This window comes from Haemaphysalis longicornis, unplaced genomic scaffold (genome assembly GCF_048455015.1).
Source record: "Haemaphysalis longicornis isolate Haplotype H1 unplaced genomic scaffold, Haemaphysalis longicornis Haplotype H1 scaffold_12, whole genome shotgun sequence".
NCBI lineage: Eukaryota > Metazoa > Arthropoda > Arachnida > Ixodida > Ixodidae > Haemaphysalis > Haemaphysalis longicornis.
Genome location: NW_027526225.1, coordinates 100827452 through 100847177, shown reverse-complemented (window position 1 = coordinate 100847177; position 19726 = coordinate 100827452). Strand labels below are relative to the sequence as shown.

General features: G+C 44.6%; 1 protein-coding gene across 1 annotated transcript; it reads right to left on the bottom strand.

Moving 5' to 3' along the window:
- Positions 1-387: 387 nt before the first annotated feature.
- Positions 388-16104, bottom strand: LOC144161748 (neprilysin-11-like). Its single transcript, XM_077692352.1, has 7 exons — positions 15467-16104; positions 9219-9270; positions 8234-8301; positions 7257-7387; positions 6122-6187; positions 4130-4234; positions 388-423 (listed from the first exon to the last, which is right to left on the bottom strand). The coding sequence occupies exons 1-7, from the start codon at positions 15468-15470 to the stop codon at positions 388-390; spliced, it is 462 nt and encodes a 153-aa protein (XP_077548478.1). The 5' UTR covers positions 15471-16104.
- Between the last annotated feature and the right edge of the window lie 3622 nt (positions 16105-19726).

Sequence of the window (19726 nt, the reverse complement as noted above, 5' to 3'; positions counted from 1 at the left end):
GTTAAGTCCCCCATTTCACGTTTTACTTGGCACTGCCGGTGGTACAAGTTTCAGCTTCGATTGTAGGTCGACCCCCGAACTTCATATTTTCAAATTTAAAAAAATGGGTCGACCTACAGTCGTGTACATACGGTATAGTACTGCTCACAGCAACAGCAGTTGCTTATTGAAGCAGAAAATGCCAAAAATGTCGGCACACACCTGTCCTGTATGCTTTTCAACACTACAATTTGGGGAAATCACAAATGTACAAATGTTGAATGGTGAAATGGAATTGGTGAATCTTGTCTAAGCAGTTTTCTGAAACAAACATCAAGCAAGTACGTCAAAATGGGAAATAAGTGCGTGTGGGAACTTTAGCTGAACACATGTCTGAAAGGGAAGCTTTCAGCCTCTCGCAGATGTTGTCAGGTGCCCTTTTTCCTGAAAGCAATAAAATGCACGTGAGTCACAGGTGTTGTTGTGAATATAGGAATTTATTTCCCACGTTCCAATTTCCCCAGCATGAGTTGCAGTGAACGATTTTTACTAGACACCATTCGAAATCTGTTTTTTTTTTTTTTGGTGCATAATCACCATAAAGCACACATTTCACTTCGTTTCGGATTCATTCGTGAATTGGGTGGGCAATTAAATGCAGTTGAGAACTCGGCAATGTTCATCAATGGAATATTGACCCTGGAAAAAAAATTGATTATTGACAAACAAAAAATGAAGTGAGGGAGGGTATGGAAAGTTTCGTTTTTTTTATAAAATGCAATGCCACATATTCAACCTAAGATGTTGCAGCTGTTCCAAGATTTCTTGAAATACTATCATTGTAAATTCAAATATATTCAATAATGAGCACATCTCTAAAACACAACGAACTTATTAGAATAATTTGGTTCAGCACCTCAGCCGTTGCATTTTTGTGCCGACGAAAAATAGCTCTCCCGGAAGCATAGATTAAAACAGGAGTGCCGAACCTTTGTACCTAGCAAAGTTATGATCATAGAGGGTGCCATTTCCATCCATTCACTCATTGAGCACTTCGGTACCCTTGCAGAAATTTCGCAGCCTTCAAGCGCTAGGCTATGTTCAGACTACCGACGCAAAATCTATATCGTGATCTATGGATATAAAAAAATGGCGTGTCACGCAGTTCGGTTGGCTGAGACGTGAAATGATGTCATTCTTTAAGGTTATTACGACCGTTGCAGCAGGTCTGAACCCGGCCTTACACAGTGGTTGAAAACCTTCAAAGGTTGTATCTTCGCTGATACCTCTTCAATTTTTATACTGTTTGCGATAAATTTATGTCATTGATAAAAGAATTACGGAATTGTTGGCAATAGATTTTTGTTGCAAAAAATGTAGGGTGAGCGAGAATTTTGTTCTAGCACAAATTGTGTCTACTATTTACATCCTTAAAGGGACCCTGCAACACTTACCATCGACTACTCGGAATGTATTTTGGGGTAAAGTCCCAGCAATCTCCTCCCACAAGAATTATGAAAATCCGTTCACTATCACCTAAACTACGCGCGATGAAAAATCCCGCATAAATGTTCGCACTCAACTCAACCGCGGACAACGCGATGAAAGCTGCGCTCTCTCTCCCGGAGAGGGGGGCGGCGCATGGCGTTGTGTTCGGAGGCCTTCCATATGTCACAGGCCGGGGAGTTTCGTCCTTTTCCCCGCAACGTGGACGGGTCTATTTCCGGTCGTGCCACAAAAAAGTAGGCATGGTGGCCTGCTCGCAAGCAAGCGCTCGGGCTGGTAGGCCGTTTTTGCAGCAATAAACGTTTGTTGTCGAGTGGGCTCGTTGAAAGTGGAATATTTAGTTCGTCACTCAAACTCTGTGCGCACTCAAAACAAAAGAAACACCAAAAGCATGCGGACAGGTTCAGACATAGAAGAGGTTCATACACAGCGCCGACGACGGCTGATCGTCACAGGAAATGCCAGAATTTAGCCGCGAAGTTGACCAGTGACAGCTAATAGGACAGCCAGGACAGCCATGGCCCGATTGACGTCGAAGAGGCCATGCCAGGGGTGCATAATGAGAATTGAAGAGAGCGCGGTTGGTTTTTCCGCGTCTTTCACGGTGATTTGCGCGCTTACCGCTTCACGTGCACGTGTAACATTTGGTTCGGGTGTTCCTGGAAGTCTAATCTTAACGTCGCGCAGGTTTGCATGCACTGCACGAAGAGTGTTGCAGGGTCCCTTTAAAGCCCTCACCTCTTCTTACACCCTTGCTTTACCTGTAAGGCGGATGGGACGTAAACACCAACTGATGTCATTTCAGAGTCACAGCACAACCTTAACGAGTGGACCACCAATGTATCAAGCGTTAAATTTGCCATAAAGGTGGCAAACTTTTAATTCTGCAATTTCAGTAAAATGGTTCCACAAGTTTTCCCATTTTTCAAAAAATTGTTTCTAACAAACAGCTTGCACGTGAAACTCTCTGTCTGTTTTGGCATGTACGATAATGTCTACTTGCTTGTATGATTTCTCACAAATATTTTTAGTACTAAAACCCCTGATATTGCGCATAATTTTTTATTCTCTCATGACATACGAGAGCGTGTATCTTACCTGTAGTTTTCGGGGCTGTGGGGGTCTTACTGGATACGAGACCTCAGACTCTCTGGGCGTATTATATTGCACCATGTCTGTACGCAAAGATGCGAATTTTAGTAAGTTGCGCATACATAGCTCTTCTAAAGTAACACTTCACAATTGCAGCAAGCAATCACGCAAACGTCAGCATTCCTCTGGCTTGCAGTCTCTAGACTTTTCAGGTCTGAAGGCTGCCGCTGTGACGTCGCAAAACTGAAGCAGAGGCAATGCCCGGTCGCCACGGGTGAGTGCATTCATTTTGCTCTGTGAGGTAATGAACACGCTACCTCCGTTGCTAAAAATGAAGCTATGCAGCTGCTAATACGCAATGACAAGAAACCTCACACATCCCAACATTTTTCTTCTTTCTACCCGCCAAAAAACGTGCCTGCTCAAAAGAAACAGCAAGCGCTTGAAAACGTACGTCGTTCGTCGAGCTTCTGGCACTACATCTTCATCGATTCTTGTTTATGTATGCAATAGGTAACACAAGTTTCGGTCTAATTAATATACGGAACAAAAAGTTTTAACGCATAGTCTTAGTCGCATCTTGCAAAGGATTACCTACACGTAAAACGTTAACGAATATTAAAATAAACAGAAGCGACTCGGAGAAGCACGTTATCATTTGATGTTTAGCGAAAATTTAAGGTTGACTCTCTCCGAGTGGTAATGCGTGTTTGCCAAACATTTTTCCTCCCGAGTTGTAATTGCCAGCAGTCAAGCAGGTATGGGCAAGTGGTAAACAAGTACCAGCCAAATTTAATATTGGCTGGTATTGAAGGTATTGGCTGGATGCGCGACCGTTGCGCTAGGGACTCTGCTTTGAGATTCGGTCGTGTTGTCTGGTATGTAGTACCCTGTATTTGCCAGGCCTTACTTGGATCGCCGGAGTCTGTCTACCGCGTGTGAGTATTCGGAACACATGCATGAGTCTTCGGATGCGGCTAAGGCTTGTGTACGGCTGGTAGCACTTTCTCTAGCGAAGTTAGCTGGGGTTTTTAAGTGCGAATGCACTTCTTAAGCGAGCCTGAATCGTCCGCCGCCGTAGTCCGCATAGCAACAGCCGCGGGTGCGCGCGCTCCTCGTCTTCCTTAGCAACGGGGGGAGATGGGCGCGCGCTGCCTGGCCGCTGACATGGCACATACCCACGTGGGGGATTGGCCAGGAATCGGGCGTGAGAAGGGCTAATGCACCCGCTTAAAGGAGTACTGACACAAAATTTCAAAGCTGAGATCCGCTCTAGCAATCAAGTACAACGACAACACAAATAGGTGTCTGTGAATAAATGCATCTTTCTTTCTTTGTAGTTGTGTGTGTGTGTGTGTGTGATCTCTCTTTCGCGAACATTACCGAACCGCGCAAATTCAACTCGTGCATTCGCACTTTCACATTCTTCCCCTCGGGGAAATGCGGGAATTTTTTTTATCCTGTACGTTATCCCACATGTTATTCTAATGAGGCAGTCTTTGAAATGAACCAAACTTGCATTTTGTCTTCATTGCCTTTTTAAAGTACTTACCATAGCATATGCTATGAAAAACAGCTTTTCCCCGGACAGCTCTTCCAATCCTTTCAGTCGGGTGTCCGTGTCCTTGAATTCCTCTTTCAAGATCTTTTTATACGCCTGCCGAGTAAAGCACACGGAGCAAAAGATGTCAGTGGGAATGTGGCTATTCTTTCATGAAAGTTTATTCACACTAATCTACTCATGCTGATCATTCTTAACTCGTCAGCTGCTGTGTTAGCTGCTCATGACGTGTGTGTCTGATGTTTGTTTTATGTTTCTGTTGTTTTATCATCTGTTAACCCATCACACGAAATACTTCATTGTTTCGGTTACTACCGTTGGTTGAGTACTTTTGCAACTTGCTAAGCGTTTTAAAATTTTGGGGGCGAAGCGCCTTAGGGGTTCGGGCTGTCGGCGTCTCCTGTAGTCGTCGTCTCATGTCGTCACAGTAAATCAAGTTGTCAAACGATGGTAAAAAAACTAGTGTATAATGAATAAAACCGGTTAAAAAAACAACATGATTTACACTAAATTAAAATACAGGAATAATCAGGATTTAATTGCATCAATTACAAAAATTTGTTAAATTCAGTTCTCGAAATTGGTGTCAGACGCCAGGTTTTCTCCTGTAAAGCATACTTTTTAGCATGCGGAGGTGTGTGACACGAAGACAGTTTACGGCCAGTCTGCCTCTCATTTAATTGCTTAAATCCGCTTCAATGCAAGAGAGGGCGCCACCGCCTCGGCAAGCGCACGATTGCTCACTTGTTCTACCTCGGGAGTCTGCTACACTGGCGCGCACTGCATGCTTCGCCCCTCCCCAGGTTTCACGTTAGTGGAGATGACCCAGGATTTTTTTTTTCTGTTTATCCCCTGTAACTGTCATTTTTTATTCGCAAGCACATTGACAGAGTTGGCTTTTAAGATTCTTCGATATTTATATTATTTTTAACTGCAGCATTCTTAATCATGCTTTTTATTATTTAATGTTATTAATAATGTTTAGGCGTGTTTTGGGGAGAGCATTTCGTTTAAAATCTTTTAAAATCTTGTTTTAGTACTTGTAGAATAAAATGAATTGGACTACATCCTGATGCTTAACTTGGCTCCACAACCATAAGCAGTGTAACATTTTTCTTATCAGTGGCTTATTAATTGGGGAACTTGCAAATGTTTTTGTGTGTTTCTTTCGAATACGTAACCTGGGTTTATACTATTGTGGGACTGCTGTGACACGTATTATTACGTTTAATTGCTGAGGAATCCTGTGAACATGCTCGGTTTTACATATTTCGAGTGAATAGTTAGTTCGTAATAGCGGTTCAATGCGTTTACAAATTGCAGTGTCATCTGCAGTTTGAGATACACAGTTTTACATATTTTTCAAATAAATAGCACACAGTGAAGTATAAATACGTTCCGGTGGCATAAACGGGCTGTGGCTTACCATGCAGCATCAACACGTTAAAGAAATTTTTGTCACATCTGTTGGCTAAGATGATTATAAAGCAGAAACCCGTTTGATCTCATTCATTATTTTCGATAATTAGCAACAGCCATTAGCAACAGCCATTAGCAACAGGCAGAACTTGGAGCCTCACTAAAAGGCTTCAGCTTAAATTGAGTGCAAGATAACCGTTGGTCATGAGTGCAAGACAAGATAACCGTTGGTCATTAAGGGTAACAGAGTGGATCCCTAGAGAAGGCGAGCGTAGCAGAGGGTGGCAGAAAGTTGGGCGGGCAGATGAGATCAAGAAGTTTGCGGAGATACATTGGTCGCAGTTAGCACAGGACCGAGATAATTGGAGATTAATGGGAGAGGCCTTTGCCCTGCAGTGGGCGTAGATAGGCTTGTGATGAATATAAAATTAAGGGTGCTACGCATCACTGGGGCTCGAAGAAAGGCTGTTAAATTTCTAAAAATACATAAGCTGCCCATTGGACCACAGGACGTTTTAATATTGAAAATAGATTATCTGCTGATTGGAGCAAAGAAGATCTTACCCTGAAAGCTGCTAAAGTGCCACCGTTGTCTGCAATGTTTTCACCCAACGTATTTTTTCCGTTGAGCTGGATTGAAAGAGTACCATGACTGTTAGCCTCAGACCCATATAGTAAAAGGAAGTGCAACAATAAAGCAAGAAAGGGTACTCTGGTAGGGTTTAACCACATATATAGCACTTTTTTATCAGGTCGCGTAAAATTACTGATTCAGCAATTTCTAAAGAAATGCTGGGATGCTAGTTTTTTACATTTACACTCGATAGGCTGCGCTGTTTATAAAGGTACTCGGCGAATGCTCATTTAATTTGAAATGAATATAGATGCTGCGTATGCCAAGCAGGTAATGTCATGTGGCGGTACATAATTTATGGTTGCTGCTGACCCAGTCGGATGGACACCCAGCCCAGAACGATGCATCTAGTGTCACTGAATAAGGTGCATCAATTCCTGGGATGTAAATGAGCACGAGGAAATGTGCGACGTCTTGTGTTATAGTGGGTCTATTCTCTCCGGAGTGGTGTGAAAGACCACCCTTTGATTCTTGGCAAAATGAACCCATTTGGAAAAGAAGTCAGGAGCGAGACATTTTTTGACATGGAGGCAGAAACGTCGGAGGAAGCAAAAAGGGAAAACGTTAGTTTCCTGCTAATGCTGGTTTTAATGCTATAGCTCTCTAAACATTACCAAGAACTCATTGTGTAATTGCTTTTTTGGAAAAGCATGTACCAAGTTTTGGTGCTTTGAAAAAGCTATAATGAAGCTTATATTCGTAAACCCCCTACACAAGAGTGAAAGCGCTTTTCACATCGCACGTTGTAAAAAGAAATATAGATGGCCATCATTTCGATTGGTCCCCAGCTCGATGACATTTTTATTCCAGCCTGGAATACACCAAACAGGCAGTCGGAGTCTGCTACGCAACTGAGCTACAGCGTGTTTACTTTTTTTATCCGGCCTAATTTTTTCAGGAATAAAATTAGTCTTCACCATGACCCGCATTGTCTATACAAAACAATAATGGGCTTACCAAAATTTATTTGTGTGTGCAAAAATTAATAGCGGACGACTAGTGGCCTATATTCCCTTTTGTCGCGAACGTTGCAATGGTACCTTTAAAAGACAAAGGAGACCTTACCTTCATTCCGGCTTCTTTGTCATAAATACTTCCGTACTGTTGCACAAAGCATTCAGACTTCTGCTTAAATTTTTCTCGGGTAGATTTGCTCCACCACTCTCTTAGTCGACCGTCAGCATCGTACTGGCTTCCTTCACGAATAATGAAAAAGCAAGGGACAGTGTAGTGGGTCTTGCTTTAAATCGGTACAAAAATGTAGTCAAGAGTTCGACAAAAGTTCGTCTGGTCAGGTATCATGACAAGGTAAAAACAGAGACATTTCGGAACCCGTACGTTCCGAAACGTCTCTGTTTTTACCTTGACTTGGTCAGTGACCGCATCTTCTTCCTCATCGGTACAAAAATGTCGGACACATTTCCCAGGTGTCCGCCACGTGCCATCTCCGTCTGAGACAACCTAGTTGCCTGTCACACGGGCACTGCGATTGAGTCGATCCGGATCGAGCTCAATCCGGATCGGGCGCTGCTACGCGGCAGTTTCAATCGCGATTGAGCCCGATTCCGCTAGAACTCAATCCTGGTTCCCCTAGCGCGATGGAAACTTCCAAGCGCAATCGAACGAAAGTGGCGATACTCTCGGCCCCGCTCAGTAATGGCACAGAAGGTGACAACTTCAACAAATGCCACAAATTGTGTCAAATAACTTGACCCAAATAAGCATGCGGTAACATTTACATGGTTACGTATACCTACGACCGCGTGAATATACCAGACGCCGGCCGCAAGTACATTGTCCGTGGCATCTGGCGTACACGAGTGCAACCGGTGCAACTTGAAACGTTCTGTGTAGCAGCGGCAGTGCGTTGAGCGCGCTCGAAAACTCGATCGCGATTCGCTTCAATCGCAATTGAAAGTGCCCTTGTGACAGGGGTATAAAATATGTAGGTACGACTGTTAGTCTATGTTGCAGTTACAAGCATTGGCGCAGAATAGCGTGCAACATAGAAATATGTCATAAGTTGTAAGTAAATATTCTACCTTGGTCATCAAAGCCATGTGTAAGCTCGTGTCCGGCAGCACTACCGATGGCCCCCATGTTGACGGACCTGCACAGAATACCTCAAATATTTATCTTTTTTTGTGTGTTCTGTGTAGTTTGTAGTTCTTGTGACCAGAGAGCTTTTTACTGTACAGGAACTTGGTGCTTGCGTACACGCGATTAGCTTCTAGGCTGTCCAAGCCACAGAACAGTCCTGACCAACCACAGAGTTTCATACTAATCACGTATATGAGTATGGTGGGAAAGATTCGCATTAGCTTCGTAATCAGCTTGAAATGAATGTTTCTAGCAGCTGTGATAATGTGTTAAGTGGCGGCAAAAATGTCGATAAAAGTGTTTAGATCGGCAGGATATAAAACACTGTAGAACCACCGTGATTTTATAAGGTAAACGGTCGGAATAATCCTTAAAAGTTGTATGATAAACTGCGTGATGGTTAACGGGTGTTGGCTGCGAATACAGGTGCTTCCTTGTGCATAACCTATTCAACGTCTACACACTATCACTTTAATGCATTCTCTAAAAGAGTGATAAAATGGTTGAAAACTCTTTGTGGCTTTTCGCGAAATTTGCGTCATAAGTAACGACGACTGCCTTTTCCCGCCGCGACCGCAGGCAGATCGCAGGCCAAAAGTGTTCGCTACCATAAAAAGTATAGCTTTATTTTTTTTATTTTACATGCCACCCTTGAAATTTCATTGTTTGTTACTTTGTTATGGATGTACAGTAGCACTAAATTAATAAATAACTAAATAAATTTTGTGTATGTGTGCCTGTCTTCGTGCTCCCTATGCATTGTTTTCTGAAAAAAGAGGTATTGCGTTCAGTCTTCATATACGTGAACCTTTTGCTGCTTCTGTACAAAAGACTCTTGAGTAGCTGTGTGCAGAAAATTATGCGAAATATTTATGATATGTAGTGCTGTTGCCAGTGTTGAGAAAATTACAGCATCCAAAAGCTTACCGTGGAAGGCCGTATTGGTAAAAGACACCCTGGAGGATTCCTGCTGGGTACTCTGTAACACCAACAAAAGACGTTTCCAGGGGCCAAATGTTTCACGCAAAAACACTAGTACATTAAAGGGGCACTGACACAAAATTTTGAAGGCGAGATAACTTCGGAGATAGATTGGTGGGAACACACATACATCATCTGCAAAATATCAGCGGCGAATACAGCCTAGAACATATTTAAAATCAGTTTTGAAGTGTGCGAAACGCAACCGAGCAGCCAGCAGAGGACCACGCGCAATTGTAGATAAACAACATCCAAACACGTCACGAGTTTGTGTTTGCCGCTTCCGCACTACCGGCGTTTTGCGCCGGCTCGCGCGGCTCGCCGCTCCAATCGGAGGGCCGGAGGGCGGAGCTTCTGCTCTAGAGAACGAACAACCCGATCGTTGGCGGCGGAGGCGCCGTGATTTCGTCAGCTAATCGGGCAGCTGGCCGCGACCAAAGTTCTACAGCGATTCCAGGCACTCTGTTTCTATTACTGTGTATTACCATTGAATGCGAAAACGCGCCGGAGGCACGAAAAAGCCGCACGGTCGCTGTGCAGGCGGCGGCCACGGCCGCGAAGTGGCCCAGGCCGGCGCAGGTAGCTCGAGTGATAGCTTGTTACCGCTGCACGAAATTGTCCCCAAGTCCCGACCATGGTGGCTTACGTGAGAAAGGAGTTAATGATGCGATGGCGGGTTGCATTAAAAATTGTCATCTGCACCGCTTACGAGAGTGGCACTCGAATATCCGCCGCAGTGCTAAGCCGAACACATCTGTAGGCGGACCTGTAGGCAGACCGGCCGGCTGCTCCCAGCGCGCGTCTTGCCACCCACCGTCTCGAGCGTCGCGCGTCGTTCTTTAGCCGCGGTAGCATTTGCACTCGCAGCGCCTGCGTCACATCCACAGTCACTTTTTAATTAAGCGCCTCACGAGATCAGTACGTGGGGGCATTCGCAGAAACTGCCGTCGATGCGGATTCGACAGTGCTACGGCGGCTCTGCTCTGTGATATCCCTCCGACGGTCACGTGGTCAGCTTTGTTCACACAAAATCCATCGTTTCGCGGCACTCGCTGAAACCGAAACTGCGACTGGCCGCATTGAAAATCACACGCTGAAGCAAATGAGGTTTCTACAGGTTATAAGTAGGTCACTAGCTACTTATCGCAACAAAAAAAACAAGATACAAAATTTTTGTGTCAGTGCCCCTTTAAAGAAGTAGAAGAGAAAGTAAAAGATTTCATTTTTTGTCTATACATTTTTCTGAGTGTCATTTTTTTGCCTCAGCAGGCAGCAATGTTTGATTCTCGTACTATTTGGATGGAATAATTTTGCGCACCCACATATATATAAATGAATACCTGTGAAAGGTTTTAATGATTCGGTTAATTACGTGGCAAAATTACATTACAATCGAAGCCCGTTCAAACGGTTATTGGGCAGCAGCGGCCACCGCAGTACACTGCCCTAATCGCCACGCTTTTGAAACACAGATCCTGCTCTACGGTGGTGCTGGGCCTTTGGCGTTCTCCGCCGGACCAGCTTTGCCTCGTCGCCCCTCGGAACCAATCGCAGCCGCTCGCTTGGCCTGTTTGCTGTGAAGTGCTTCGCCACGTGTGGAGCACCATATTGGCCTGCTGACGTTGCCAGCGAGGTGACGCCTGCGCAGAGGAATCTGCGCATCGATGACCGGCGCGACCCCCACCGTAAAAGCATCTGCGGTGATCTTCCGGGCTTCATTTGGCAGCAGCGGCCACCGCAGTACACTGCCCTAATCGCCACGCTTTTGAAACACAGGTTTGTGTCGTGTTTTTTCCGCCTGGCGTATTGCTTTTTGTTCCGCTGCTGCCAAACTGTGGTTGTATTATGTCGCAATACGAGATGCCCCATGAAATTGCTAAATTCTTGAAGGACTTGAGGCAGGAAATGAGAGACATGCGGACAGAGATGGAGAAAGAATTGAGGAGGGAATTCAAAGAACTAAAGAATTCTATTGACTTCTTCAGCACTCAGTTTGACGCAATGGCTAAGCGCTCCGCGAAAATCGAGAAAGAGAACGCAGCGCTGAAAAAAGAGAACTTGCATCTAGCAGCAGAATGCAAAAGGCTGAATGAAGTTGTGATATCCTCCGAGCAACGTACGACCACCCTTGAGCAGTACTCGCGAAGTAGGAACATTGAGATCAAAGGACTCCCGGCCGTTGACAAGGAAAATCTTCCAGCTATGCTAAGGATGCTCGGCGATGCTATCGATGAACGGATCTCTGAAACTGACGTCGATGTGTGCCATCGTGTACCAAGGAAAGATCAGGGTTGCCCGAATGTGGTTGTGCAGTTTCATTCACGTGCAAAGCGAGACGCTGTAATTGAGAAGGCACGCACGAAACGGGTCTGCGCGTCCAGTTTTGGTTTCTCTGAACCCTTACCGGTGTTCGTCAATGAGCATTTGTGTCCTACTCTTAAAAAACTGCTCGGGCAAGCTGTCGCGCGGAAGAAGGAACGAAACTGGAAGTACGCCTGGACAAAGGACGGCAAAATCTTTGCCCGCAAGACAGACACATCTCGTACACTGCGCATAACCTGCGAGCAGGACCTAGAGAAAATTCAATAGCCTGATGTGTAAGCAGGCGCGCATCGAATCATTTCGTAAGCCGAGATGGCTTACTCTCAGCTGAGTACTAGTGACGTTACCCATGTATATTTAGCTAAAAAACATCGCCTATCTTTTTTTCACGTAAATACTCAGTCAGCTTGCAATAAAGCTGATAGCCTGCATGCTCTACTTCTGAGCTTTAACTTCGTATTCGATGTCGTCATGCTGACCGAAACGTGGTATCAGCAAACACAGAATATATTTAAAATGACCGGATACAATACTTACTACCTAAACCGCACGACTAAAAGAGGGGGAGGCGTATTACTTATGGCAAAAAATAATTTTAGCTGCGAAGTCATCGACGATTTCAGTGTGATTACTGATGACTTTGAGATTCTGACAATGCTAAGCGGAAAACTTGTTTTTTCAGTTTTATACCGGCCACCAGGAGGGAACATGTGTGCCTTCCTATCATTTATCGATGCGTTTTTAGGGTGGATAAACGAAAACCGTCTAAAACTTGTTTTGGGTGGTGATATAAATATCAATATGTTAGCTCCGACATCAGCACAGCGTGAATTTGCAACAATATTGACATCGAATGCATTTGTAAACACTGTCACTGTGCCTACTCGTATTCAACCCGATTCTGCATCACTAATTGATGTTTTCGTTACAAACGTTGAAGACCCCAATATTGAGTCTGGTACCATTGGTATAAATATCAGTGACCATTTACCTATCTTTCTGATGACAGACACTACTGAAACGAAACACCCTCGACGAAGCCCCGGCCCAACATTCCAAGATATCAATGCAGTTACTTTAGACCTTTTTCGTAACGAACTAGCTACGATAAGCTGGCAGGATGTATATGCGGCAAACGATCCGGATATTGCCTACGAAGCCTTTCTGACACAATTTATATCGGTCTATAAAAAACACTTCCCACGCAAGCGTTTGCGCTCCAGAAAATCAAGAAAGCCATGGATTACGCCCGAATCCTTGCAGCTTATAAGAGAGAAAGATTCTCTTTATAGGCGTTTTCTAAAAACTAGGAACCCCGCTGATCTTGTGGCATTTAAGGCTTTTCGAAATAAGGTCACAAACTGTCTTAGACAGGCTAAACAAAACTACCTTTTCAACATCTTTAACGAGGAGGCAATGAAACGAACGGATGTTTTATGGCAAAAACTAAACTCCCTACTTGGCAGGGAAAAAGAATTCACGCGAAGCACAGAACTAATGCTAAATGGTAAACCAACCTGTGGAACGCAGCTAGCGGATGAGTTTAATAATTACTTTGTCAACATTGTAAACAGTACTCATAACCCTCATATCGTCGAATATATGGCAGCTAGAAATTGCAAAAGTGCATTCTTAACACCTACAAGTAGCGCTGAAATCTGTTCCGTTTTTTGTACGTTACGCAATAGCAGGTCATGTGATTACGATGACATGCAAATACGACCCGTGAAGTACACGCTTGACATAATCAGCCCTGCCCTTGCACATGTGTACAATCTTGCTCTTTCAAACGGCGTTTTTCCAGACCGTATGAAAATGGCTAAAGTTAGCGTGATATTTAAAGGCGGCGATAAAAACGAGTTATCTAATTACAGGCCCATATCCGTCCTACCCGTGTTTTCTAAAGGCCTTGAAAAAATAATCACAGGAAGAATGACCACATTCTGCGAAAAACATAGTATAATTACCGATTCCCAATTTGGTTTTAAGAAAGGGTCTTCGACGGAATCAGCGCTACTGGCACAAAAAGAGTTAATTTTAACGTCGTTTGAAAATAAGCTGCTAACGCTAGCGGTGTTTGTAGACTTCTCAAAAGCTTTCGACCGGATTAACCATGTAACTCTGCTCACAAAACTTGAATATTATGGTTTCAGGGGTGTATTCTTAGATCTGCTACGAAGCTATCTGCAGTTTCGGAGCCAGATTGTTGTTATTGATAATAAAATATCTGCTAGTAAACCTCTAAATTCAGGAGTACCCCAAGGAAGCATCCTTGGGCCATTACTGTTCATACTCTACATAAATGACATTGTGAATATTTCCACCTCTGCAAAATTCGTTATTTACGCGGATGACACTACATTATTCTTTACGGCAAAGGAACGTACACGATTGTTGCGTGATTCCAACGATGTGCTGGCAACGCTAAACGCCTGGAGCACAATCAATGCGTTACAAATTAACACCACAAAAACTAAAGCCGTGCTATTTAGGCCAAAAAATTCGCAAGCCTATATTGATGGTTGCCTGCACATCGGAGCATCTGCTGTGAGTACTGTGTCCCACTTTAAAAGTCTCGGTGTATACTTTGAAGAGACCATGACCTGGAACAAACACGTTGAAAATGTAGTAGGTAAACTTTCGCGTTCTGCTGGGATTCTTACCAAGTTGCGTTTTTTCTTACCCCAAAAAATCAAGCTTTTGATTTACAACTCTCTTTTTTTCTCCCACCTCAATTACTGCTTACTTGTGTGGGGCAACACAACAAATGCCAACATTAGCAAACTCCATTTAATACAGAAGAAAGCTGTGCGAGCAGTAGCGAACTCGACGTATGATGCGCACACAGGACCACTCTTTGAAACTATGAATATCAGTCCCGTTACGCATTTATATAATGAAACACTAACTAAACGGTATCACAAAGAAAGAAAAAGATGCAGTTCTTCTTTTTTACATATTGCAAACTTAACACCCCGCAGTCACAGCCATAATACACGTCATGCAGAACCATGGCGTGTTCCCATCCCGAGAACAAATTATGGCAAACAGCTGCTGTGTTATACTTTGCCTACGTTGCTAAACTCGGAATATAACCTGTGATTTGTAATTTTTGTTCCCTTTCGGTCTTCCTACATATTTGTCTGTATTTTTCTGTATTTCGAACTACGTGATGTCAGTATTTTTCGATTCCTTAGGTGTCATGTCTTATCAATTTGTTTTTCTACCCTGCAGGTTGTCAGTATTAGTGTAATCTTGGGCGGGTGTATTTGTGTTTGCGTTTTATGCCGCTAAATGCGGTGGTGCTGCGGTGTTGTTGCTAGCTGATTTTATTGTATAAACGCGAATTTTATGCATGCGCAGCTTGTGCTACAATTTGAATGTGCACTTTTACATGACCTGTACATTAAGGGGCACGGACCCCGTCAAGCCACTTTATTGGCTTTTTGTCCGTGCTCCCGGCATCTGTAAGTGTGTAGATGCCAAATAAACAGATTGATTGATTGATTGATATTTGTACCCATGGCTTGTTCAAAATTTGTCGCCATGCAAATCTACAAGTTCGTAGACTAACTCGGCGCGGTGGCTTAGTGGGTACCGTTGTGCTGCTGAGCCCAAGAACGTGGGTTCGAATCCCGGCAGCGGAAGCCGCTTTTTTTGATTGAGGCAAAAAGCGAAAACGCCCCTGTTATCAAGGATTTGGTGCAGGTTAAAGATCCTCAGGTGGCCAAAATTAATCCGGAGCCCTCCACTCGTCACCTCGTCACCTGCGTTGCGTTGGCGCGTCAAACTCCACAATCAATCAATCGATCAATCAAGTTCCTAGACTAATCTCTTCAGTGTTGCGAAACAAAAAGGATGCAGTTTCTCACCCATTTCATTTTTGTCTCGACTGTATGCAGCATTCACAATAGCTGCGCTGATGCCCCAACTAAATGTAGGAAGACAAGGAATAAAAATTAACGGCGAAGAACATGTAGCTTGAAGTTCCCCTTTTTTGGGGGAGTAATAAATTTGCGTACAATCCTTACGTTCTGATCGTAATTTTTGTTTTCAAGAGAAACCCGGAGCCATCACACATAGTGAGAGTAGATTTGCCGTTGTGACAGTACGCATGCTCTCATCTTTCGCCGCAAAAATATAGTGGCAGGGAAGTAAAATAACTCGGTAATAAAGTTCCTACTGAAATGACAAGCCAGAAATTGTGCAATGCTGTAGAATTTCCCAAACTTTGGGAATGATTGCGAAATTTAGTTGTGTTTTGCTTCAGAAATGAGCTCAGGCTAAACACAAAAGGGGGAAGCCCGGGTCGACTCTTTTGCAAATACAATTGAATCCGGATATGCTAGAAAATAGTTCAAATAGCTGAATGTTTCTTCACAATATCTTTGTACATATTGAGCATTTTGTGTCTTAATTGGGTTATAGATTCGATTGAACTGTTTTTTTGCTATCTTGTCTGAACTCAATAATTCACTGTGGCTTTCACTGTACCACAGAAACACTATCCCTTCATGGTGAGCACGTTTTATGGCTGATTGTATTTCTTATATTATGTTATATCATGTCATGTTATTGTATATGTCATGGCAAGCTTATGGCTTGTATATCAAGCAGGTTTGTAGATAAAGTCTTAGCGCTTACATTTTATCTGGGTCGTAAGGCCTCCTGAGCTCATTCAGCATTGTTTTCCAGTTATTCTCTGCTATGCTTCGCAACATCGACACAAAAGGAGTGCTACGGTTCAATTTTGGTATCTGTAAAAATTTGGTACAGCTTTTAGCTTTCTCGCCCGAAAAAGTAGACCACCAGGGTTCAAACAAATTCAAAACAACATGACACGCTGGTTTCGGAGTTTTTGGAGCAGCATTTTTAATACTTCATTGAAAATGATGACGATGATGATGATGATGGTTGGATTTTTATGGCGCAAGGCCAACTGGGGCGAGCACTGCCAAACAGAAGTGGTTTGAGGGAAAAAAATTAAAGGGTGGGTACTAAAACGTGTAAGCAAGACTGACAGTAAAATGAATTAAAGGCAATGGTAATGGCTGGTGTAGAGGACCAATTTTTGATTATGCATGATAAGAAATGAGGTCTAAAATTTGAACTTCTTATAAGTACTCAAACACACGCTGGTCGTCACCGAAAGGCAACAATGGGTGTTGCTGTAGAGCTGGGGAAAGTGATTGTGTTGTGTTGTGTCCAGTGCATTACATTGGATTAGAATATGAACTACGGATAGGTGTTCCCAGTCCCTGCTGCACAGGGGTCTTGGAGATACAGTATAATTCAACAGCTTCATCCTAAGTTTTAACCCCAGAACGTTTAGAATCTGCATGTAGGCTGCTAAAAGGCACTGTGCTCATGCAGCGAAGCCTCCGTTACAAAAACAATGCGTGTGTTGGAGGCACACAATGATTGAGTATCCTATATCTTGTTTGCAGGGGCACACGTTTTGTTTTCAAAGCCATCAGAAAAACAGCTTCAGGTGTAACTCGAAACAGACCACGGGACCACCGGTTTGATAATTATTGAGCCTTAAACAAACAAAAAAGGTGTATGTCGTAACTCATTGCTTGCCAATACATGATTTTTTTTTCTTTTCGTGTTTAAAACAACAGTGGCTAGCTATCAACATGTAAGCATGTAACCAAACGTGTCCTTTATGCTGGCCTCACAATTATTCTTACTGGTGTATCTAGCTGCGACCGTATAACCCGGTGGTCAACCCAGTAGTCGACCCAGAAGGGTTGGAAGTTAACCAAAATACATACAAAGGGAGCCATGCTTATTCGCTCGTTCGTGAATACACCCGAGTCCAGGTGATTTTCCCAGATGGTTGTGCGGATGGTTTCCCCAGTACAGCCGCAAAGTGAAACAGTGGCAACGCCATTATTAGGCGCAACCATTTTGAGGGACTAAGAACAAACTTACGCTTTGCGTGCTCGGCACATAGCCTATAATGGCTCCACCAATGACATGCTATGCTACAAACTGAAATAAATGTTGCCGACACAGTGCTTTTGTACATCTTCGTCAATGTTCCGGAGCCTTTTATTGGAGAATGGGCTCAGAGTTTTGAGCGAATTGATTCGTCCCTCCCTTTTTTCGTATTCAAAACGCTTGACGAAGCCAAGCTGTAGCGGACACAAGCGCAGCTTCGGGAAGCGCTTTAAAATGGCCGCGCAGACAAAACGCAAGTTTGGTTCATTCGAAAAATTGCCTCGTTAGAATCATACTAACACCACTTTTAACGCACACTTCGCTCAAATAAGCCATATAATTAAGAAAAAAAAAAAGATTTGGCCCACTAGCTAATTTCCTGCAACAGAACCTATGATGTCATATGCCCAGCTGTGCAATTGGCTGAGGCCGGCAAAAGCAAACGCAAACTAGGCAGTGTTTATAAGCTTGCCCAATGAGCTATTTGTGTATAAATGTGTTGCATGTTAATTTTACAGCAGTAAGAATGATGGGGTAAACAATGAATGCTCGTAAACATAGAAGTGCCGATGCGCACTGCTGTTGGAACTGGGCGCACTACGCTTCTGCACAGCAGTCCGCCGCTTTGGAGTTGACACTGGCCGATTGGCATAAGCTACGTTGGCTTACGTGACCCCGTTTTCCGAGCGTACCCCATGTTTCCCGAAACGATTACTTTATATACCGTGACAAAAACAAGCTGTGGCAAATGCGGTAAAAAACAAAGCAACGGCGGGCAACGGTCCGCGGCTCTAAGGTCTAGGGACCTTACGCGGCTCCTTATTGTAGTGCCATCTGGGAGGACTGACGGTAAGCAAGGCTGCAGCCATGGCCGTGCTAGAGCGGCGGCGCGCGCTGTGTTGATACGGCCTTCGCAGCGGCGGCGAGAACAATGCAGTGGAGCGCCGGAGGAGGAGAGTCCGAGTCCGGCCGTGGCAGAGTCTAATGCCGCACTCGAATTTCGTTTGAATAACCGCCTTTGTGGCTTCATGGCAGGGCAATTGTCTAATTAGTGTCGCATGATGGCCGCTGCGAGAGCAGTCTGTCTTGATTTTACCTAACCGGCCAAACCGCTTCCGCTCACTGACTAGCCAGAGTCACGGTTAATTATTGATAGTGACGCTGTCTAGTCAGTGAGCGGAAGCGGTTTGGCCGGTAAAGTAAAATCAAAACAGACTGCTCTCGCGGCGGCCATCATGCGACACTAATCAGACAATTGCGCGTGGCGGACGTCGCGAAAACACGATTTGGCGGGAGAATCAAAATTCGAACCTAAATTTTTTTTTTAATTGCGACAGTATGCCCTTTGGCATAAGTTCCTACAGGTACAAGTTTGCACCCGTTTCCCGGATGAAGTCCAGAAGACAGCGGTGGTGGGGCCCCCACAGCCATCGCTGAAGATCGGGGGGTCTCCCCGGATGCAGGCCTGTGCCGCGAAGGTGTCGGGATCTCGCTGCACTCAGTGAAGGGCACGTCCATAGCAGGTGGTTGGTGTCGGCGTCTTCGGCAGAAGCCGTACAGAAGGGGCAGGTCGTGGAAAACGGGGCATGGTATCGCGGTGGCCACGCCCGGGTTACCGCAGGAGAGAGGGCCACCCCAACTCGTAGTCTCCGCAGCAGGACCTCCTCCCAGTGAGCGAGCCCACTGGGAAGGTCTGTTCCACCCGGTGGGATGAGAGCACGTGTGGCGCGACGCAGATTCCTTTGGTTGGACCAATTGGTCATGTGGGTCAGTTGTCAGCAAGGGCAGGGGCCGTGGAACCGACGTAACGTGACAGGAACTATCCGCCGCAATATGAGCGGTGATAGTATTACGCCGTATCCACGACAGTCGGAGAGGGCAGGGCCACGTGTCCAGCAGGTCATGAATGTCTCTTGAGACAGACGAGTTGGAGGCTACACGTCGAAAATCCCGTATGGCCGCCGTTGAGTCCGTGTAAATTTGTGCCGTAAAACTTCCAGGAGCTTCAAGAAGTGTCGGTAGGAGAGCTTGCAGTCCGTCCCGGATGGCTGTAAGCTCCGCCAGCATAGAAGGCCAGGTGCGGAGTGTTTCATAAGCACAGTTTTGGTTTGCTTCTGGATGAGAGGGGCATACGATCGCTGCAGTTGAAACGCCGTCTTGCGCCCCAGCGTCCACAAATGCCTCTA